Source organism: Photinus pyralis, unplaced genomic scaffold, assembly GCF_008802855.1.
Source record: "Photinus pyralis isolate 1611_PpyrPB1 unplaced genomic scaffold, Ppyr1.3 Ppyr1.4_LG6, whole genome shotgun sequence".
In the NCBI taxonomy this organism is placed as follows: Eukaryota; Metazoa; Arthropoda; class Insecta; order Coleoptera; family Lampyridae; genus Photinus; species Photinus pyralis.
In genome coordinates, this window is record NW_022170663.1 from 10,391,985 (window position 1) to 10,416,867 (window position 24,883).

General features: G+C 36.3%; 1 protein-coding gene across 1 annotated transcript; it reads left to right on the top strand.

Moving 5' to 3' along the window:
* The first annotated feature begins 3 nt into the window (after positions 1–3).
* LOC116173791 (LON peptidase N-terminal domain and RING finger protein 2) lies at positions 4–24,572 on the top strand. The gene is made up of 5 exons (XM_031491484.1): positions 4–855; positions 20,072–20,166; positions 21,236–21,544; positions 21,598–22,128; positions 23,747–24,572. The coding sequence occupies exons 1-5, from the start codon at positions 450–452 to the stop codon at positions 23,930–23,932; spliced, it is 1,527 nt and encodes a 508-aa protein (XP_031347344.1). The 5' UTR covers positions 4–449; the 3' UTR covers positions 23,933–24,572.
* Positions 24,573–24,883: the final 311 nt, after the last annotated feature.

The window sequence follows — 24,883 nt, forward strand, 5'->3', positions numbered from 1 at the left end:
TGTCGCAGTAGTGAACATGCAGAAACCTCTCAGGATTGTGCGTACATGTGTTTTACGATCGTCTTTGTTTACATAATCTCGTCCAATTTTACGAAAACTATTCCGCGTTTAATTAAATTTTTACGAAACAGTGAAGGTCCCCACGTTTGCCTTTTAACGACATTTTTGTTTTTCCGTAATTTTTCTATATGGTTATATAATTGATGTAAATCGCATAAGGAGAAGGAGTTGCCATGATTCATGGTTACGATTTTTCCTAGGAATTTAAGGGAACGTTGAATAACAACCTGCGATTAGACAAATTCCGTACGATTTTATTTTAGTAGAACATAACATTATTGTTGCGCAAGAGACGTGCAAAATCGATACAGCTGTGCTAGATATCGTCCCGTGCAACACGTGCGGTTGTGTTCACGTTACTCCAATAGATACTCAAAACGTGTGGGAAAATGTCGAAAAAATCATGCCTCAAAAAATCGGTCGATCACATTTTGCGAAAGTATCCAGAGTTGTTAAATAATTACGACCCCGTCGATAGCGGCGGCGGTGGTCGTATATGTAGAACGGGTAGGATTCTACGTAAACATATGGTTAAAAATGAAATGAAGAGGACGAAGAAGTTGCCAAATTTGAGAGTCAAAAGGGCGGACGCGGCGTTTTTTACGTGCCCGATGTGTAGAAACGTTTTGGAAACGCCGGTTACGGTCACCTGCGGCCATACGTTTTGCAAGGATTGTTTACACATTGTGCACTTTGGGAAATGCAGCGAGTGCAAAACGGAACTTGGCGCTTTGTTGCGGACGAATATTTTGATACAAGACATCATCGAAAAGCTAAAGAAACTCGAGGAAGAAGGTAAGAAATTGGGGTGTGCCATTCATTGTCCCTTTTCCAAGTTTGTGACATTACAATTTTTAATTGTTACGTAAAACGCGGCAGGTGTTATTATTTACGGAGTCTGTGTTACGTTGTGCTAAGGTAATGTAAGAGAATATACACAAACAGCTTATGCTGCTTATGGATTACGTAATGAATATAATACTGAAGACTTTCTTACAATAATAAAAATCTAAACCCATTTGAAAATATTTCTTAACGGGTTATGCAAGTATTAAATGATCGTCCCTGTCAATTAATAAAATGTGTAACTCCAGCTTTTCATGATCGCTGATCTCGTGGAATAATTCCAAAGAGACAAAAATCGACCTTGTCGGTTGTTTATATAAGACTCTCAATGCGTAAATAATAAATTACCTTCTCGCTAAAGGTTTGCTTGTAAACAGTTTCAAATTCCACGTCACCGATTTTTTTCTATATAAATTCGTTTATTTGTGTAAACACATGGTATAATGGTAAACACGAGGGTAAACAGTAGGTATAAGAATTAGATGCATTTAATTGGAAAGACTTCATTGAATCGACTCAAAGAATTTTCATTTGGAGAGAGAACTGTATACAGGGTGGTGCCTAGCGCGGCGCAGCATAGGGATTTCAATGGTAGGTAATTTCTTTATAGTCATTTACTTTACTAGCTCCCCTAATTATTTTAAAGTAAAAGTCTAAATACGTTTTTTTAGGGAAAAAAATACTGCATCTGTTCATCCTATTAGTTTTAATTTTCCGTTTTTCAAAACCGTAGAATCGACAAAATAAAAAGGTTCATTTTACAATAAATCAAATATGCAACGGCAAAATGCAAAAACGGTTGCTTTGATTTCCATTTTGCAAATGTACCTACAGTGTAGTCCAATTTTGATGGAATTAAATGATTAAGTTTCTTATTAGCGCGCAGATAAACGAAAACAGTTTAGGTACTCGTGATCTCTTTTTTCATGCTTATCCCATTACCGTTGCCAGATATAAGCTGCCGTCTTTGTTTTTCCATAGAGAGAAAAACTGAAAAATGGCCGATTCCTTCAATTTGCTGTAACTCTTTTATTTTTGAAGCTAGAACAAAGTGGCTTTAGCATTATTCAGGCACTTCTTAAAGTAGAAATTAATGCCGGCAGTCGTTTGTTTCTAGACCTTTTAGGTAGTAACTGCCTCAGTAACTGCGCTGCAACTAAAAGTTGATTTTTTTTATGAAAAATATAGTTGACCATCTTTTGTTACCTATTTACTACCTTCACACAAAATGTTTTAAGAAAAATTTATTGTAGGAAACTTGTTATTGAAAATATAAGTACATATGATATATTATACCTACATTTTGGGAAAGCTCGTAAAACAATACATCTTTTAAAACCTTTGTAAACTGTAACTTTCATTAAAAATATTAACTTTGAGTTACAACGCAGTTATAGGTACTAAAAGGACTAGAAATAAAGGACTGACGACATTATTTTCTACGTTCAAAAGTGCCTGAATAATGCTCAAACCATTTTGTTCTAGCTTCAAAAATAAAGGAGTTACAGCAAATGGAAGGAATCGGCCATTTTTCAGTTTTTGTATGTTGTGTACCGTATTGTGAGCGAGTACTGTTGTTTACATGTATACGTTGTGGATCATGTGTGTATGTAGTATCTTGTGTTATGTTTAGAAATTTACGAACAATATGACATGTGTTGGTAATGACTGCTTTTTGTAAATGTTTGTATGTGTTTCCATCTAAACCTAATAGTTGTAAATTGTGGTGTATTGTCTTTGGTGTAACTCCGGTAGCACTAAGAATAATGGGAACTATATAACAGTAGATTTCATTCTCTATTGCGTCTTAAGCTCGATAGCTATATCGGTGTATTTGCGGTGTTTTTCGGCATGTGTTTTGGTTAAGTTGTTAGTGTTGGGAATGGCAATGTCAATAATACAAATGGATTTTTTTGTTTTACTTATAAGTGTAATGTCTGGTCTATTATTGTGGATAGTCTTGTCTGTGAGTAGTGTGAGTAGTGTCCTGTCCCAATATAATTTGTGTGTGTTGTTTTCAAGTATGATCTGTGACGTGTATTTGTAGTATGGTGTCTTATCTGTTATGAGATTGTGTTTAAGAGCTAATTTTTGATGTATGATTTTAGCTACCTGATCGTGTCGATGTCTGTATTCTGTTCGTGCAAGTCGTGTGCATGCCGATATTTTTTTTTTGTTTTTTTTTTTATATTTAATTAAGGCTATTCGGGATCTAGCCCATGGGCCTTATTATCTGATTGGTTTGAATGTTTATTTTATCGCGAATAAGATGGGATTTCAGATATGTTGGATTGTTTCTGATGTTTGTGAACAGAGTCGACAAGAATCATTTGTCACTGTTTTGTCTTTATGTATGTGTTTTTTATAGTGTGTTAATGACCTGGTCTTGTATTGCTAACATGAAACCCTCAGTCTCCAGGAAGACATCACATTCAGACAACCAACTGTGCGTTGCTATAGAATCAACACAATCCTACAATTGGACTTGATCCTATATTGCTTAGGACTGTTCTGGTATGGATTTCTAATTTGGGATCTCTAATGGAATTCGCCTAACACACCAAACCATCCCTCAAAGAGGTTGGCATCTGGCATCTGGTTATGAATGAATTAGGTATTTTACGAATTGTTAAGCAGAGCATTAGCACGATTTATTTGTTGCGGCTTTGGGCATTAACGTTGGCTCTTATTCAACTTTAAATGGACAATCCAAATATTTACACTATTTTGTAACAGAAAAGAGCATTCCTGACGAAATACATCCACCTCGTTCTTGATGGTGTGGGCCGATTATGTAATAGAAATAGGTAATAGGTGTAATTTTTTTTAAACTGAAAACAATAAATTAATGAACTGGAGAGATCTCAGCGCGAGTCAGCGTCTTTTATCTAACCGTTAAGGATATCACCGTTGAGTGATTTAATTACTCAATGATGTCACAGAGATTCATCTCACAAGATCCTTCCAGCTTTTCAGTAATGAACATTGATCGCGGTAGGAAAAATTGCGCGGGTGCCATTACAAATATTTGGATCTCGTTCAAAAATCTTGCATTCAAGATCGAATACGAGACAATAAATCAGAATGTTCTTACGATTTTTCGGATTGCGGAACGCGCAACAACAATTGTTTGTTAGCTTGCTTACAAAAGGAAACGTAAGTTGATGACTTCTGATTACCTTTAAGCGAGCGTACCTGAGGATTAACCGCAGAGTTTAGTGTACTCGATTCTACGCATAAAAAACTGCTTTTCTGGTTCTTACGTAAACAAATTTATAACCCGTGAATCCATACGTGAATATCAAAAGTTCCCTTTGTGACGTACACAAAAAAACAACAATTAAGATCAATAACAGCCTTTTATCACGCGCTTATATAAGTAGACGGTCACAGCGATAATTATTAACGAGCTATAAAGACCTTGAATAAACAATTCAAATTTAAATTATTGAATAATATAATAACTCTTACTTATTGGTAAAAGCTCCACTGATGGCAACAAGGCGCGCGAGGGCTTCAAATGAAGCTATTATAAATAAAAATGATAAACAATATATACTTATACAAATATTTGTTTTATCACAAACTTGAGAAGATAAATTTAGGAAGGTCAATAATCTCTACACTACGTCTCGGTGCGTTTTTTTAAAGCGATCGAAATTCTGTCCGCGCTAGCCTTCCATCAAAAATTTCTAACAATAAACTGGATGATATAAGAGGAAGAGTGCCAAACATTTTAAAACAATGTAAAATAATTACTCAGACCCATTGCATAGCGGGCATATTTCAAGTCACCATTTCGCGATGGTCTTACGAAACAGTGTCAAGGCGTACCCGTTCTATAATAATTAAATTGCAACTCTTGGTTTTTTGGAATGCAACCATTTCCGCTATTTAATTTATATCTAATCTTACGTGTAAGCAAAAGTTATTCGTCTTAAAATATTCTGGACACCGAACAAACACATTTTTGGCTGGATACTATTTGATCAGCTGCTCAGGGGACCTCTTTAAGTTGTAACGAATCTTTGTTTATACCGCAGTCCACATATTATAATTCCCAAATTTGGGAGCAAATTTGAATACTTGTAAGACCAATTTTTATTCACTATAATAATTTGCAGTATCTTGTACCTTCACGTGATTCTTATAAGAACCTAATAAATCGATGGCACAGCCAATCAAAGAAAAAAATTCAAATCCCCCGCACAAATTTAAATTTACCGCAACAAAGTGGCAGACTTCCGAAAATTTAACTTATTCGAAATTATACAGCTGTGTGTTGAAAGGTTAATATTCAAAACATGACGCATTGTAATAAGTCATGTCAATGTTACATGCGAATTTTAAATTTCCCGGTTTTTATAATTTTGTGGCTGTGAAACGAGTCTGTTATTACATTGGCCAAAATTTATTGGTAGTGGCACTTAACTCCATCTGTTGGGTGAACAGATTATAGTAAAGTCAAGATATTCAAGTTCAAGTTTGTAAATTCTAATTGTTTATGTTCATTATTAAGCGGCAGGGCAAAGCGATGCAAGCTTTATAAGGGAGTCGATGGTGTCCGTCTGTCTGTGAACACGATAACTGTCAAACTCTTGGATCGATTTGGTTCAAACTTTGCACATTTGACCTATATGCCACAAGTAATTTAAGCCTATTGAAATTGGGTCAAACCCAATGACCCCTTGGAGTCACGCCTCTCTGTCTCTGCCAAAAGCTTGAACCTATTTAGTTCAAACTTTGCACAGTTGACCTATATGCCACATGTAATAAGCCTATTGAAAATGGGTCAAATCCAATGACTCCGTAGGGTCACGCCTCTCGGCCTCTGACAAACGCTTAAACCTATTGGGTTCAAACTTTGCACAGTTAACATACATACCACATGTATCAAACCAAATGAAAATGGGTCAAATCCAATGACTCCGTGGGGTCACACCGAGGTGCTCTGCCGCTTTTTTAGACGCTCTTTATGGTTTTATTCGCATTTAATACAATTATTATACTCATTGGTTACGAAACAACCTGGTCCTTCATTCGAAGTCAGAGGTCAATTCCAAGATCTCAAACAAGGACTTTGATAATTTTTTCAAATAGCAACGCAAAATTTTTATTCAATTATTCGAAAACTTTCTTTTTATGTGTACAACTTACAAAAATTCTGCTAGGTCGCCTTTGGAATTTTTGTTTATATCATAGGAAATTATATTTTATTCACAATTATATATTACTGTTTTAAAGTATGGAAGTGAGCAATTGTTTGACATACTTTGCGAACCTCGTCGAGGTCGGCAAAGTACTTCCCGATCTGCATGGCCATGTTGATTACATTTCAGTGTTACGCTGACACTGGTGGAATTTGTTATATTACCTCTTTAAGTCAGATTCTGAATAAAATAGCATACAAACCTCGTTGGTTCATAACCAACGCCTCGTGCTTATACCTCACCGCGCCGTCGGTGATTGTACCTCTGCGTAGGTAATGAACCACTTCCCAGCTCGGTATATATATTTAAAAAATTCCATGGCATCGCAGATTATTGAAAAAGATGCGGGTTTTATTTTTCCAATTTTCTGTCTTTACATGAAAAAAATTGAAAACTAATACGGTTAATTGGTGTAAAAAAATTTTTTCTACAAAAAATCTTAATACATTTTTGCTCTAAAATAATTTGGGGAGCCAATAATCGCATGTTATGAATTTTACATTGAAATCCCTATGATGCGTTACGCAAGTCACCACCCTGTATAAGTGCCACAATAAAAGTCGCTTGGCAACATCGAATAATCGTGCGCCTGTGTTTTTTTAAAATTTATGCATTTAAAGTGATCAAACAGATAAAATAACTTTCACGTTGGGCAAGGTTAGTATCGGAGAGGAAAAAATTCGACTCTGCAAGGTCGTCATCTTTTTTACCATTCATTTGGCCCTGTCTATACATAAATGGGTGAATTCACAATTTTTTTTGGTAAATCTACGCGTCTGAACATTTCACGGTCGCCTTTGTTTCCAAGTACAGTTATTTATACACTTATTGATAAGCTGTTTATAAAACAAAGGTTTATTGACATTGATAGCACGAAACGATAAACGCCCAAAGAAAAACAGCCAACTTTAGGTACATTGGTGACCCGATTTCAAAATCGCAGCGTGCTGAATCTCTTACACAGCATTGCGCAGAATAGGTAGGTATTATATAATACGGTGTAATAATATCAACATTGCGGTATATTCAGCAGAGCGTTGCGCCGCCAATTTCAGTATGGTTATGAGCGAATGCAAATTGCCCTGACCCCCTTTTTCGCAAACGAAGAGGGATGCATTGCAATTAATTCGCGTACAAAATGTTAAATAATCGCTCGATCCTCGAGCTCGACCACCGCACTTGCTTTATTCGCAGGCAACAATACATTGCAAAATTTGATTCTCGTCGTCACGAATGTATTGATTACTTGCACAAATGCGTCGAATTACAGGAATATTACGACGCAATAGCTACATAATGTACACAAACAAAAATGTATAAACAAAACAATTTTTTATTTGCACAATGCTGTGAAAAATATGAGCTGACAGAAAAATAACCAAGGAAATAATAATAGTACTGAACAGTGAACAGTTCATAAGATTAATACCTAATTGAAAAAACACTCCATCCTAGATTTACAAAATAGATTCCAAATTGATATTTATTTTGAGCCTGGATCAACTCGATCCTTATGTGCGTAGCACTTGCTTGAAAATGTGAAGCTCCAAGCCATCAGATCCATAGGCGCAACTAGGGGGTAATATCTCCCACCTCTAACCCAAACAAACACCAAATACAACTTACCGAACAAACAAGTACAACAAATGATACAACATATACTACAATCAAGCAAACCACATTATCACGACCCATTAGTATTCAACCGAACCCAAACGCAAAAACCTAAACAGTACTTTAGACTCACAACATGACACAACATAATGTAATATCTCCACCCTTAACTCAACCAACCACACAAACACAACTTCCTGAACAAACAAACGCAATAAATACAAGTAACGTAACATCGACGTAACATGCACTACAAAGGCAGGCCCACCCAATAAAGTTTACACGGCCTACCACAGCTAAAAAACACAATACTCTTTCTTTTCAGAAACACACCACGTTATTACAACCCATTAGTATTCAACCCAAAAGCAAATACCTTAACAGCACTACAGGCTCACAAAGTACTGTGATGTCTCCACCAATAACCCAAGCAACCACACAAATACAACCTCAACAAAGAAACACAATAAATAGATACAAGTAACGCAACATGCACTACAAAGACAGGTCCACCCCATAAAGTTACACGGCCTAGCACAGGTAAAAAACACAAAACTCCTTCTCAGAAACACACCACGTTATCACAACTCACTCGTATTCAACCCAAACGAAAAGCCAAAAGAAACACAACAAAAAAAATATTTTTCTACAACTGTCAAAAAAACCTGTCATTTTCTGACGGATTTCGAAACGCGAAGTACTAGATTTTTAATCGGTTAATTAATAAGTAAGGTTGCTCTTGACAACGTGCGCGAAATCGTCAACAGTGAAAAAAAGTATTTCGCGCACGGGACAAAGTTGAACTTAAACAGCAATTTAATTAACAATCGGTTCAGTTGTAGAAAAAATATTGTATATAACGCTAGCGCGAAGTTATTTCGCGCATTTGACTGATATTTTAACTCGGCTTCGCCTCGTCAAAATACCTTCAGTCTCAATGCGCGAAATTGAACTTCGCGCTCTTGTTATATAAATAACTATTTTCTATTTCGATTTTTAAATGTTCTTATTAACGCACTGTTTTCCGCTCAAAACAGTGCGTTAATGAGACCTATTAACGCACCGTTTTTAAGTTGGTATTAAAGAGGAAAACCTAAATTCACTACCCTATTTGACATTCGATTGTATTTATTTACAAATTAGGGTTATGTTTTGATATACAGAAAGACAAGATTCCCTTTCTATTTGATTAAAAGCGAGACATGTAAGGCTGATAGTGTTAATCAAATTACAAGAACAATATGAAAAAACCACTTAATTACTTTCTCCTTCCAAAACTCAAAAGGGAATTAAATATTACGGTATGTAGCGTAAGAACCGAGATATCAAAAATGTGGGGCTTTGAGGTAAATTTGTACATTAATGATTAATGCCTCTTTTTGTAGCACGTTCAACATCTACGTGCAATCTGTGACCAATGATTACTAGTACGAATAGTGTACCTATCTTCCAAAAACGACCTACAGGTTATAAAGGAGATTTCGAATGGGGAATGGATGACAACGAGGATACCTTCGGAACACATTAAACAATATTTTAAAGGAGCAGCTTATTGCTTTTAGCACTTGTTCTGCGTTATTCATATCGTGAGCCTGATTTGTGTAGTATCGTTATGCTCCTAAGAGGAAGTGACGATCCGAAGCCGAACCCGTCGTAATGAGTGACACCTATCACGTAACAACAACCCACTAAGGACCGATCCGTTAGTGACCGTTAATGGCAAATCGCAAAAAGAAACCTTTGTTTTTCTTTTTATGTCAGTCACCAATATAAGTAGAAGCAGTGTCGTATGGGCGAAATCTGTTAGCTGTTAGCTTTGTCGTTAATCGACAGTGACACGACTGAATTTCACATAACTTATATAAAAGGACGAAGGACTGCATTTTGCCTTTATGAATTGTTCCACAGTTAATGTACTAATTTCTGAAGTTTATTAATTAAAACAAAATTGATGAGAGTGTATTTAAATAAGTGAAATATTTGGGACGTGGTACTGCCAACTTAATACAACCTGCACTAATACAACTTCTATATCAAAATTCCCTAGTTACAAAAAGTTACTATAACATCATTTTGATAAAAATTTCTCGAAAATTTCTTCTCAATAGAAAAAATAGTATAAGAAACTTGTTTCATAAGACGCCCCATCGCACTCGTTCATTAGAAAACTCGCCGCGAGCGGCTCGTTTTCTAAACTTGAACTCGTGCGTTAAACGCGCCACTTATGAAACTTGTTTCTTAATATACTATTTTCTATTTCGATGTGGAAACAATACAGAAACCGTACTTGATTGGCCCAGTTTGCGTGCGTTTCTAGACAGAAATGATGCTGAAAGAAATAGAAACGTATTATTTTTTTTATTTTGTTGGATTGGTACCCCTCGCTTTTCTGCCGTCAACGGTATCCGTCAAATCAAAACTAAACATACCCTGTAAAGTGTAAATAACGTACGAGGAACTTGACCGATTGTATTAATTCCGATTAATTTTGAATATATACTCCAAAGGGTAGAACTTTTTTTAATTTTTACTTAGCGTAGTAAAATATGCCGCCAGTACATTCTTGCTTACTTTTTGAACTCCATTCTCGGCCAGCCAGTTTTCAAAAATGTTGTACTCCTCGTACTTTACTTTCGATTTCACAGGCAGTAAATTTAACGTCGCTTCATTGGCAATCTCTTGGATCTCTGGTGGGGTACAAGAGACGTGTTTGTCATCCGTATTCATCATAACTGCCGCAAAATGGAATTATGACCAAATAATTAAAAGTTTGAAGTTTGAAAATACAGGAATCAGGTTAGCCAACGTGAAAATAAATTAACTGTGTCTATTACCAACATACACTGAATGATAGTTTAAAACGAGGTTTAAAATTACCTAACAACGCCTAAAGGCAATATTTATAATTTGTATAATTTATTATTTAAAATAAAGTCGAAATAGAAAAAATAGTATAAACCACACGTGTCATTTGTCTACTTGTCGCACTCGTGCGACAATCTTCGTCAAATGACACTTGTACTTTAATATACTATTATTTACTTTAATTATATGCAAATGTACGAGTATTCCTGGAATTCACGCCAGTCAATTACCTTTACGCCCTTTGCTGTTGAAGTTTAAAGGTTTGTTACACTACAAACTACAAGACAAGTTCAACCCTTGTTGACTTTACTGTGAGCTGGGATGGGTTTCATGACATATGAGTTTAGAAACCTCAGTTTTCTACCCCATAACTACCGTTTGACATAATTCGTACTTCGACCGTATACCTGTTCGTATAATGCGTATGTTGGTGCTAAGGTTGGCGCTTTAAGCTATGTAATCGTTTATATTATTTTTTGATGATAAAAGTACCTCAAGGCATTGAAATTTAAATACGTAATCGTGACGCAATACCTTTATACCAAATCCTAAGACCCAAATGTGCAAGGAAGACATGCGTCGACGAAATCCTGTTTGACGTAAACTAGAAAACTTGGTCGAGATGTGTAATTAATACACGGGCGGACAATTGTGTCAAAGAAATTCAATTACAATGGCAATTACACAACAGAATTTGTAATTACTTCCACCCTAAATTAGTTTATTTCGTTTCCAGTTTCCACTTAAATTCGTAAGCTAGTTTAGGAACGACCCCCGTATAGAATTAATTTACGTAATCGACAACGTTAAATCAATATCATAGAGGGATGTTATTTAATCTTTATTGGGAATGTAACATTTCTCCTGTCCTAATGTACACAAGATAATGTGAAGTTACCGAATAATCTGTATTTCTGCTCTTAAGTTGTGGCAGTGTGTATCGGTCACGCCAACAAAGTTACTAATATTCTTATTATGTAATCAGTTCACAATAGCTTATTATGCCATCGTATTGGATTATTGTAGGAATTACATTACTACATACAACCGGGTAAAATAGTATAATTAAATCAATGCGTTTAGAGGCTACCTTGCCTTCGTCTTTTTTTCTCTAAATAGGTAGTAAATAGGTAAGGTCCACTGCTAACACCCTTCACTTCACGTTCCATCGGCATCAGCGTCTTACGACGTAGTGCAATAGTTTACACATCTGCTATTTTGCAATATTGTGGGTTGCAAGAATGAAATGAGAGAAAATGTTGGCGAGTGCATAAGTTTGAAATCGAGTGGCACAGATATCTCTACTTGATCATTTTTGAGCCGCTTATTATGCAAATCGTTGCAGATCTGATCAACGTCTGTCTAGGGAACCACAATAGCTCGAAAATGCTTCCAGTGAACTTTGGAAAACGTGTCCTCTTTAATTATGTAGCTTACATAACCCTCTAACCTTTGGAACACCTATACCTATTCCATCATTTTTAACTTAAGTCGAGGGTGATGAATCACCGTCGGAACGTGTAGCAATTTTAAGACAAATTTAAAAAGATCTCTCTTCTATTTTATCTCACCTCATCTCGCTTTCAAGTTTCATTTAGTGGCGGCACAGGTTCGGCCTCGTCCCCTTTTACGCGATCTTGAAGATATCGATTTACAAATACACCATTCATGAATTTACAGATTTTAAACATAAGTTCAACATTCATTTTCCATAGGTTTAGTTTTTCATCTCCGTCTAGCGCAGGTAGGTACCAAAAATTGTAAATAGACGGGGAGATGGTGACTCTTTTTCTGGTGTGATTTGCTACTACAAGTATGGCGACCATTCAAAGGTTTAATGCTCGGTTTAATGTTACAAAACGTAAGACACCATTTTGAACTAAATCTTTATTATTGTAAATTTTTTTGTTCATTTCGAATTATTAAGGATCCTCAGATCCTTTATAGTTTTGTATTGTCGTCCGTCCGTCCGTCGGCGCTCTAACTCTTTTCAAAAGTGCCCGATTGTGATTTGGTGTACGGGTACTTTGGGACATTAAGGATGGACGCTGTTAATTTTCAGGAAGCTGGTTCAACAGGAACAAAAGTTATAGAACTTTGAGTGAATCGGGAGCAGGAAAAACTGCGCGCTCAATATAATAGAAATCAAATATTTCATATTTCGGACTTTGGTTAGATTATTGCCTATGACTCTTGGATGTGTAGCAATTCAATAGAACTCTTCTCTCTGTGTTATAGGTTAAAAGCTTTAGATCAAAATGCACTCAAAATTATGTTTTACACGTGAATTTGGAGTTTTAAAAGTATTCCAACGCATTATCTTGATGCTGAAAGAGTACATCACGTGCACATTTAATAAACCGACACAACGAAATATCGAAGGATTGTCAGTATTACAATCACTTTTAACGACAATTTATTTTACTCTTACAAAATACATTTTATAGTTAACAAAAATGCATCAAATGCATGTCTTGGGCATTGTGATAATGCTCTTGGTTTTTTTCCCTACGATCTTGGTGCATAAATAACGATTTTGACATGTTTTGATGAAAATCCACGTGGTCACCAAAAATGCATCAAATTCATGTCTTGGGCATTGAGATAATGCCCCTAGTCTTTTTCTCAACCATCTTGGTGCATAAATAACGATTTTGACATATTTTGATCAAAATCCACGTGGCCTCAGAAAAATAATTTAACATTTTTGATTCGCACACATGCGGTTATCAAACTTGCACGTTATCAACTCTAAATTCATGTGTAAATAATAATTTTGGGTACATTTTGCTCTAAAACTTTTGACCTAGACCACAGAGAAGAGTTATATTGAATTTTTACACTTCTAAGAGTCATAGGGAATAATCTAGCGAAAGTCCGAACTCGATACATGACCTAGGGAATGAAGTTATAAGTAACATTTAACACCGACGACGGCAATCTTTTTGTGAATTTTCAGGTCTTGCTAGTGATCATTCGAAATATAAAAAAGTTTTGATTAAGATCCATTAGCACGTGTTTGACTTTGCTCCAAATTTTATTATTTTTTATAAATAATGTTGATCAGAACGGCGCCAAAATATAATTGCAAAAAAAATAACTATAGAGTCAAGGGACGAAGCCAAGATTTACGGCTTTCACCATTCGATAATTAATAATTGTGCGCGTACGATCCAAAATTGATATTTCCCATTTTATTATTGCCATAAAACGTGGCAAAAAATGAAGTGAAACGAACTTCTGTTGGAAAAGTAGATTAATGGGCCGGTTTATGCAATTTAAGTACCTATGTGATAATATTAGAGAAATTAAATTGAAATTTGTTCCAGCTGCGTTGATAGCGTTACATAAATTACGAACTTCAAAAATTTGGAAGCGGCAAAGTCTGTATGTATATTTATTTGGTTTGCACGTCACTGGGTAATTTATGTTTTTCAAAATTACAGTATTTGTCCGCGCAGTTGAACTGAGATGCAATAATTTTTGGCAAAAATTTGGGTAGGTAGGAGGCAACGAACTTTTATGATCGACTTGCATGTCGTAATGCTTAAGCTGATTAAATAACATAAGAGAGACTTGTGTAATTCAGCAATTTATTACATATACAGTTAATAGTTGATTATTGTTATAAAACAGCACAGATTGAGTACCTACACATCGATCGTAATTTCTAAAAATCGCGCACACATCCTCCCATAAAAATTTGAAAAATAATAATTATCGTCGGATAATTTTAGAAAAATGAACTGGCAAAGTGTTGCTAATGGGAAAATTAAATTAAATAATAATCGTGAACAAGGTCGGTGCCCCCTGTTTGTTGAAGTTTATCACTCGCGGATGTTGGATGAACACATTTGGCGGTAATGTACGAGCGGGAGTGCGATGACTCATGACCGTGAAAATATTTTTTGCATAACTACGTATCTTATAACTTATTATCTTCCTACAGAAATAGAAACACTTTTTATCGTAAAAACAGGAATTAATTCATCTACGTAATTTTTGGCATGTTTTATAAATACTTGGCCGACAAGTCAACAATCTGTAAAATCAAAATTGATTATTGCTCTCCATTGTCATACCTACGATAGTTATAAATTCAATGGTCATACTATGCAAGTCTACTCAGCAGATTTAGATCTGCGGGAAATGTCTGGCGTGGCCTCTCGCAATATGAAGTGGTACCAGAGGCAATTAGTTAACACACCCACAAACTCGATACATTATTTCTTCGCAAATTTTTAACGCGATTTCTCGCACGATGGACAAAAACAGTATTGAATATTAATACCACGTTTGAGGAAGGAGACTCTTAAATACAAATGCTGTGTGCAGTGGCAAACGGTCACTAAACCACCCAAAAGTCTTTTAGACTAAATGATAATCTCACGAGTTCTGTAATCTGAGGAATTCCAACGATTTTATGGATCTATAGAATCGGAAAAATCGGACTCATTCGAAATCGGTGAAAAATAAAAAAAAATCTTAGTGAATCTAGAGACCGTACAACACGGAGCCCCTAATAAAGTGAAATCTAAGATGACGGATCCCCAGGGCCCTCGCAACGGTGACTTGCGGTCGCGAGGTTCTGGGTGAGGCGTATTTGACCGGGGGGTATGGAAGGTACAGAGTATCCATTAAGGAGGTCCGGAAATTTTTGAAAAATTTAATTTCAAATATCCACTTTTAGCGCCCCAAATTGTTATCGCAGCCTCACAAATGCGGGCATTTTTTTTAAGGAAATAACGTTAAAATGATAAAAACTATTTGCTAGTACAAATAATACAATTCCTTTAATATAATTCAAGAAGGCGGCGGAGCACATTTTAAGAAATGCTGCATTTAGAGTATTAGACTAGGTATAATAATAATGATGTCTAAGTCTAGTCATTATTTACTGGCAAAATCAGGAAACGAAGTGGTGGAGAACTGGACCCCTGTGCTACACCCAGATAGGTCTTTTTCTTTGATATTATTATATTTATGATCAATGTTTCCAAGTCCATCAAACTGATCATCTCCGATCAGCAGTTACCTATTGTGCTGACGAGACAAATTAGAAAGAGAAGCACGTGAACCAATAAAACTTGATTAATCGATTACGCTTACGAAGATCTAAATTTGCATTAAACGGATACAAATTTCTAGCAAATTATATAATAGTAGTACCTTTTAATGACTAATTTATTAAAGCGTGCGCTACAATAACAAAACGCCTTATGAAACATCCGGCCGCCGCGCCGGCCGCATTAAAAATTGACAAAGTTATTAATTTGGCAACAGCTCATTTTTTAAATCGAGAAATTTTTAAATTACTATACAATTAACCCAATTGCTAGTCAGAATGTAATAAAAGGATCCATTGTTGCAAGGGAATTATTATAAAATGACAAAATCGAATTGTTAACATTTTGCACACTCCTTTATGCAATTTCTGTTACTTAACGTTTTAGACTTTTTAACATTTATTCAAGGTTCGTTATGCAATACCGTTTGGCAAGCTTGCAACCTTGATAAACCGTTTCTTTCTTATTGTGTGAACACATGAAGGTAAAATAGAAAGTAGGATAACTTTTTTGGAACGAAAAAATGGGAGGAATGTTACCGTTAACCATTAAGCTATTTTTAAAGATTATCTAAATAGGATTTATGGTAATAAATATCAGAGGGACACAGATGTAACTAATCCAAAAATAAATTTGGTGAGGTAATTAGTTATGTTAATGTACCACGACGACGAGTTTTAAACGCTGAGGACATCAAATTTGAGTGTGCATCCCAAGTTAATTTATGGAACGCTGTCTGTGTCTGAGCAAAGCAATTGCTACATTGCACCGGCATTAAATCGGCGATGGTTCCTCGTTCTATAAATTTGTCTTGGAAGGACGACGAGGTAATTTTCGCCAATGCGCTTCCTCGTTTCAGCACAGTCGCTTTTCTCGTTGTCTCGTACATACTTCGACCTCCAGTGCCTTGGTGTTGGTTCAAATGGTGTGGTTTATCCGCCACTTTAAGATGTGTATACCACACCAAGGTTTTTTTGTTAAATTTTCTCCGAAGCGTCCGTTTCCCGTTAATTTTCTCGACAATTTCCTCAAAACTATAAGGTTGTCGTTTATAAACATTTTATAGATGTCTTCTGAACCTATCTTCCGGAATCTTATCGAATTTTCCTGAAATCTCGAATTCTATTGGAATCTTATTTTTCCCTATTATCGTGGACATTTTAGCATTGGAAATGCTTGTTTTGTATGGGTATGAAGTTACTGGTTAGTCGAGCAGAGCAGAAAAGAAGACATTAAGACAATTGGTGTCGCATCAAGTGATGATTGTCCCGTACGCGTGTTGGCAGACAGTACCATTATACAACGCGTAGATGCGCTCAGTCGTGGCGTGATCAATTTAAGAATGGTATCCAATTTATGAGCTATTTAGGTGCTTTTCATATCGCAAGCTTAAAATTTTAGAGCTCGCTTTAATCACTAGGAATCGAACATTTCTTATGGGGTGGCCGAGTCTACTTGGATTCAGCCCCCCACTGATCAGAATTACTTTTTTCAAATTAAATTTTGTCCTGGAATTACGAGCTATTTAAGAGCTTTTATTTACAAGTAATTTTGATCTTTAAAGCACTTGCAACGTTAAAGGCACTCCGCTTCGCGTCGTGTCGTGCGCTTAAACTCGTTGTGCGTGCATTAAAGACTTGATTATACACTTGTATCTTAATATACTATTTTCACTATGTAAAAAAGAATTTATTAATACTTGCGAAGCGTGAAAATGATCAATATTTTCCAAATTACCTACTTATTTCCGCTTAGTAAATTTAATTTTTTTGGTATTTTCGACAGTAACACCCCGTAAGGGTTACCCTCGTGTTACATCGAAGACTTCAGTGCATTTTTGTGTGACAGATCAGTATTCAATTATTCGGTTTTGAATCAGTAAGACTTTGTCTTCGAAGGCGGTGACTTATGCTGGGCAAGTATTAAATTCTTTTTTACATAGTGATGAAATTATCGGACTTTTTTTAACGAAAAATGGCATTAGTGGAGCGAAATCGCGCCAAATATGTGAAAAAATTTTTTTTGAGGTATAACAAGATCGGTAAGACCCCATTTCAGCGGTCCCATTCAACAGCACGCCGTTTGCGCAGCGTCCCATTTCAGCGGTCCCGATTCAACCGACTCGTTTCAACGGGCCTCGGTTCAGCAGCACGGTGTTAACGCGGTATTCCATTTCATCGAACGGCGATTTTAAATTCAACTTATCGTTTTAATGTGGGTGCTGTACTGAGACCCCTGTGTGATGTCACCTATGTTAAGGGCACTCATTCCCTTGATCTCAGACTACGATGTTGCTAGAGTTAGGACCCAAAATTATACGTTGTGTTTATCGCTGGATATAATGTAGATAGGTGAGTTTTTTTCTATGGAAATGAAACTCGCATATTTATAATTTTCTATTTACTTGAAATGTGGCAAAAGAAAAAGAATTAAACAATTTAAAGATTTATATGATAAAGGAAAATACAACAACTACATGCGTTACAGTTGTTGATTACATCCTAATTAATTAGAAAGCAATTGGATTACTAATATTGTAAGATACTCTGCGAAGATATTCATAGACGTTTATATCGCCATCGTCAAATTGTTCTTGTAATCTATTAATCCTGTTATTTATTTGAAGGTAGGCTCTATTGTTGTTGCCTACATTTTGGCCGCCTCGAATTTGTTGCAACGTTGTGGTTGTCATCGCTTGTTCGGCAAGGAGTTTTTCGACAAATTCGTAAATATTCGGATATTTTCGAATGCATTCTTTACTGAATAATTACATAGATTATAAGGTCCAACCAACCGACCAAGTCATGACTTATCGGTCGGTTCCTTGAATTTCTACCTGTATTTGTACCTCATTATGAAAATATCCCTCGCTCGAACTGTGTGATACCGCTCATTTGGGGACCGCTCTATCAGGGACTGTACTTATGGGGACCGCTGAATAGGGGCGAAATCGAAAACGAGGCTGCTTAAACGGGGTGCCGCTCATTTGGGGACCGCTGTATTGAGACCGCTCTATCAAGGACTGCGCTAATGGGGACCGCTGAATAGGGGTGAAATAGACCTAGTAGAATATGTAGATATTGTAATTCTGCATCCGAAATGGTGTTCTACGACATTTTCCGGTGGTCATGACATTTTTTATAGTCAAAAAACCACTCAAAAGTGCCTTAATAAAAATTTATGTTTTTAGAGATTTACACCGTGATATCTCGGCTCTCACACGAGATATTGTTATAATTGTTTCAGTTATATCTTGCCAAATAGTAAGCGCTTCTAACTATGCCTATTACGTCGAAAACATGATATAACTAAAATATTATAATTGTCATCAAAGTCGATAAATCGATTATTGAGAAGCGTAAACTTCACTCTGCGAGACACTTTTTTATTATTTGAGGAATCTCTATACATGTATCGTACGAATTGTAGCTGATAGTCACCAAAAGTTTTTGGTGAAAGAATTTTAGTGATAGGTCTTACCGTTTTCGAGTAAATGATATATGCACCTCGTGCCCGTCCGCGGTCCGCCTAGCAGCGCACTCGTTTGGCTGCTATCGGCGCCGACTGGACAGCCGGCTTGTCACCTGTACTGGAACGAAATCATACCAAAAACTATAATGCCAAATGGTAAGCGCAGCTGATCTGCATATTATATTAAAAGCATAATGTAACTGCCTTAGCAGAAAACAATATGAAAGTCGATTAATGAATAATTGTGCAGCATAAAGTTCACTCTTTGGGAAATTTTTTTGAATCATTGATAGTTCGTTTATTTGCTTCGGACTGCTTCCAGTAAAATGATATCCAAATATTATTTTCCATGGACCATCCAAAGAAAAATAGAATGGTTCTGTAATTGCCGGAGCCGAAGTAACAGGACATGAATCCGTATGAGTTTACCTTTCAATTTAACGAAACGATCGCGCAAATTGTGAAAAGCAAACGATTTGCAGCACACTCACAGCGCAATTAGAATAAATGAACCATTAATTAATTTTTTTATGAACCTAATCGTTAGTTACATTCTTACACAACACACGGTTGGTTGTTAAGTTACTTCGCATGTCTCAACTACTGTTATTTATATGCAAGTGAATAACAAAACAATTTAAATTCACTGTCGTTATTTAATTTTGATTTACAACAGTAGTCTTTCGTAATTAGTTAAACTGTAATAACAAAAGATCGCTGCAATTCTGCCTTTGTTCATTAAGTTGCAGTTTAATGCACTTTCAATGTCAACCTGCTGTGATCATTTCTGCATTCCCAGACGAGCAGATGATCACATGGTCTTCTAGACGTCTTTCCCCAAACATTTTTATGGCATTCCTTTGACCATCGCCGATGCATTTAGTGCTTTGATTGTGCAACCCGTTGCACTAATTGGACTAATCGTCTATTTATTTGCAGATTTCAAAATTTGGACGCGCCTGGTTCCAGAACCACGCTACTCTCTTCGATCGAAGTGCAATGGACAGCATGCTAAAACTCTTAGCGAATTCGAGGTAAACTTTCCTATAAATTCTAGAAATTATTCATATTGCGTAATTAATTAACTAATTACGGATGTGCAACGAGTTCACCTGAATCACCCACAAGGGTATAGGTTGGATAATCATGCTGCAATGCCGCATGCAGAAACCAAGATTGTAAGGGAATTACATCGAAAATACTGTGAACAAACAAAATATTTCATTTCCATAGGCGATGAAAGTGTAGTGAAATGATGATAGAAGATTTTCTGGGGGGAAATGTTCAATATTGCAATCAAATCTTATTCCCCAGAGCATCTTACAAGAGAATGACGTACCTAACTTGGATTTCAATAAACTTGAAATAATCGCAAAATAGCTCAAATAACTGATAGTGTGCCGTAAAAAGTGTACGGCTCCACAACATTGGGTAGTGTAACGGGAGCGTACCGACATTCGATTTTGTGGGCGCGAGTGTATATTATAATAAAATAATAGCCGTTTATTACATTTACACTTTGTGACCGGATTTTTATTTTAATAGAAGTTGCATCTTACAAATGGGAAATGAATGCAAGTGGAAATGTGCTTTTTTTAAATCGTTTACGATTACTTTTTTAACTTGTTCGACAAATGTGTGACTGTCGCATTACTTTGAAGAGAGTTAGACCGAGGTTTTCTTGTCATAGTCGGAATTTCGACTTTAAAAGTCAAATTTAAAAAAATAAATACCTACTAGTTGCGCTTACACTCCTTAAAAACCTTTCATTATTAAATATATTAATGGGTTAATGGGGTAGTTGCAATAAAACACAGACGTAAAGTAAAGACGATCTTTATTCGACTACAGCTTTCGCGAGAGCTTTCGTGTGATTGGATTTTATTAATGTGGCCAAGGGTATACATAATATGTATCCTTAGAAAACAAAGAGGGTTTATTTTATATATGGAAATCAAGCATGACGCCCTTCTAACAATCTTAGACATTTTTAGTGCCTTACAATTTCCCCCTTTTACCAATCATATAATATATCAATTAAGTGTGACGCGACATATTTTTTGTATACCTATTCAACAAAATAAATGTGTTAATGCCTTCCAGAACCAACACAGAGATTACAACTGGAATGAGCTATCAGCTACCGACTTCGAATGCATCCTTTGCAGCCAGTGTCTACTCGATCCCGTCACGACAACTTGCGGCCACACGTTTTGTCGAGAATGCCTGACCCGAGTCTTGGATCACGGCTTGGCGTGTCCTTTGTGCATGCATCCCCTGAAATCTTCTGAGCAGTTCAGGGGAGAAAACTTGATATTATCGCAGGCGTTACGCTCGTTAGCCTCGGACGAATGGCAGGAGCGGTTGAGCATAAATCGGCAGGTTTTAGACAAGTTAGAAAAAAACAATCAGGCACGGTTTATTTTTGGCATTATTTGATGTGAAACTAACTCGTTTGGTTGCAGATTCCTATTTTTATATGTACCAGCGCGTTCCCTAAGGTCGCGTGTCCTTTGTTCGTCTACGAACCGAGGTATCGACTGCTGGCGCGAAGATGTCTGCAATCGTCCACGAAACGTTTCGGAATGGCAGCTAAGACGAACGATGGCGATAAATTCGCATGGTTTGGTACCATGCTTGAGATTCGGGATTGCGTTTACTTAAGCAATGGAACGTCGATTTTGACTACGATCGGCTTGAGACGTTTTCGCGTTGTCAGTCGTGGTGAGCAAGATGGTTACGATACGGCGGTTGTTCAGTACATAAGTGATCGTATTGTATCCTCGGAGCAACTACCTGAACTAAGACATTTACACGAAAGGGTGCACTGTAAGACGATTCGTTGGTTGACAACGTTGAAGAGTAGATTACTGGACGAGATCGAAAGGTATATTGGCCATATGCCTGCGCTGGAAGAAAACTGGACCACACTACCTGATGGTCCCTCCTGGACATGGTGGTTGGTGGCAATTTTACCGCTAAGCCTGCAATTAAGGGTGAGTGTATTCTTTGGAATTCCCATTTGTTGTAAATTAGAGAATTCGCGCCGAAAACTTAAGTTTTATCTTTGTAACGCAAAACTCGGTCTTAAAAGACACAAATATTCTTAGACAAAAGTGTACCTTTCCGAAAATCCACACGAATTTCCGTCGAATTTTCCATATTATCTCCAAGATGGCAATTGTTTGTGGATTATAGGCATAGACCTTCTCCTTCACGTAGCTCCAAAGAAAAAATCTGGCGGTATTAAACCGCATGAGCTAGGCTCCCAAGCTGGCTGATGATTGCCAGAAATTAGGCGGCCAGGCGGCGATTTAGAATTTTGGTAATATACCTACCTCGATAATTTTAACACGTTTTGCTATTATATATAACTCTCGCCAGGAAAGATTGCCGGTCACAGAACACTTGATCCCGATCTACAATCTCTGTTTTTCGTAAAGTGCTAGCGACTTCCGGGATAGTATCGTGTCAATGTTGAACGAAAAGACTTTTTGTTCAACATTAGCACGATCCTATTCCAGAAGTCGCTCGCATCTTAATAAAAACAAGGATTGTAAATCGACACAAGGTGTGCTGTGACCGGCAATCTTTCCTGGCGAGAGTTATAGCGTTCCATCGTGACTGTCAACTAAATTGTACTACATTCTGCTGCTCAAATGTCAAATTTGGTGAAAAAAAATGGAAGCGTTCATTTACAGCAAGCATTTAACTTCCTGCGTTCCCGAGGGTGGCCCTATATTAGCAAGGATTTATACTTAGTATATTTAAATCTATTTTGGCAGAAACTATAAATGAAATGTCATTAATAATTAATACGACTTTACACTAATTCGGAGCGGATACTTATTTTCTTTGGCATAATTAAAGTCCATAACAATAGTTGAGAAAACATCCTTGCGATATAAATACTATCTGCACGTTGACAGTTTTAGAGTAATTAACCAAAGCAGAAAATAAACAATTGATTTTTATGCAATTCCTGTTGGCACGTAGAAGAGCGAGAAGACTCACATAATTAATTTTAGGACAATGCCTGTCCTCTAACAATTCAATTCTTTGCAGCAATCGCCCTGTCTGGTACTATTTCACATTGTGAAACGTGGAACTATTAAAATTTCCATCCACCTGCTGCAGGTTTGGAACTGACAGGGTTAGAAGAACGGAGAACAGACACACACACACACACCCTCTCTCTCACACCCACACACACAGTGTGAGTGAGGGTGTGGACCCTCCCACGCAGATTTAATATCATTTTTTCGGTGTGTGATGACAATTTTGTGTGTTTTTATTGAAAAATTGACGCAAGTTTTACTTTGTTGGCAAGCGCGAACACGGAATATCCGTTCTGTTGGAGACGTTTGGTCCATTACGCAGTAAAAGCATTGATTTACTTTAATAATGTTTGGAAATGTGTGAAACTTCTACAGCTCTAGGGAAAAAGTAACCATCGAGTAGACTCATGACAATTACATGTTTTTGGTTAGATAGAAAATAGTTGATGAGCGGGAAAAAAATAAATAAAATACAATAGGAAACAAAACTCGCCAACAGAAAATACCCGGAACGCACCAGTTCGATTTGTAATAAATTTGTTGTTTTCTGTTACAGGTGGGTTTCTTAGGGGGCACCAGCTTAGAAAAACGCCTGCTGGCAATCGAAAAAATGCTGGATCACCTCAAAATCCGCATGAAGGCTGTGGAACGTCAATCGTTCAACTGCGATAGTAATGAAATGTCAACCGAATCTTGCAGTCATACAGAGAGATCTGTCGCAATTCACCATCAGGACGACTAATTATCACCACCTTTTTTTGTAGTCCATACAAAACGACCATCAACATTAACAATCAAATTTAGGTTTACAGAATAGTTTTAAAAAAAGTATTTTCTATCTACAGTGTGAAAGTATATTTTGAACTGAATTTTTATTGTGTCCTATGAACTGAAATGGAATCCAAAGAGTGACTATTTATTTTTGTATCCTATATTTTTTATATTATTTTCATAAGATTAGCTTTTGTATTGAGGAAGTTTTGTGACAAACTATAAATTCATTCCACGTTTCAAATTTGTGATAAGTTGTGAGTAGTAATTAGTGATCAATCTGATGTTATTTTTAATCGAATTTGATACATACCTACTCTATTTAAATAATTACTAAAAGGGTCACTTCGTTTATAATAAAAAAATAATTCAAGTGGATCATTTACTAAGCCGTACACAAGTAGATTGGTGTAGTTTGTTACAAATTTCTGGCTTTGGTCTACTCTATAAATTACACAGTCGGATACTGTTCGCCTTTCCCTTTGGGACTCTTTAGAAACAGTAAGTTAAGTTCCATTTTTTAAAATAGCTAGTTTTTATTTTTCTTCGTGATATTAGGTTTTATAATATTTATGTTTTTATTTATGTTATGCGTTTGTACAATGAAATTTACATTAAATATTTAAAGAAGTCTTAATAATATTTTAATGGCAACCTGCTAGATATCCCTACATTAAAATCTCGTTTTCTGGAGTTTACAAGTACCTAAGTATTAAACAGGACAAAAACATTCAATAATAGTTTGTATTCCTAGTTATGATGAAATGAGTATCGATTTCAACTTCCCTATAAGTTTAGTTTTAGAGCATAGTGCACAGCACGTTATGAATGACTCAATATAGAAACATAAAAGCTTAGAAAGGTGATGGAGAGGTAATTGTTTTAGAAACACGTTTCTGGTCAGTGATTGAAATTCAATCAA

Excerpts from the sequence above, each read along its gene's own strand:
- LOC116173791 (XM_031491484.1), top strand. The coding sequence starts at position 450 with ATGTCGAAAAAATCATGCCTCAAAAAATCGGTCGATCACATTTTGCGA. Across the intron at positions 20,167-21,235 it reads AAACTCTTAGCGAATTCGAG|AACCAACACAGAGATTACAA; the intron begins GTAAACTTTCCT and ends AATGCCTTCCAG. Across the intron at positions 21,545-21,597 it reads AGTTAGAAAAAAACAATCAG|ATTCCTATTTTTATATGTAC; the intron begins GCACGGTTTATT and ends GTTTGGTTGCAG.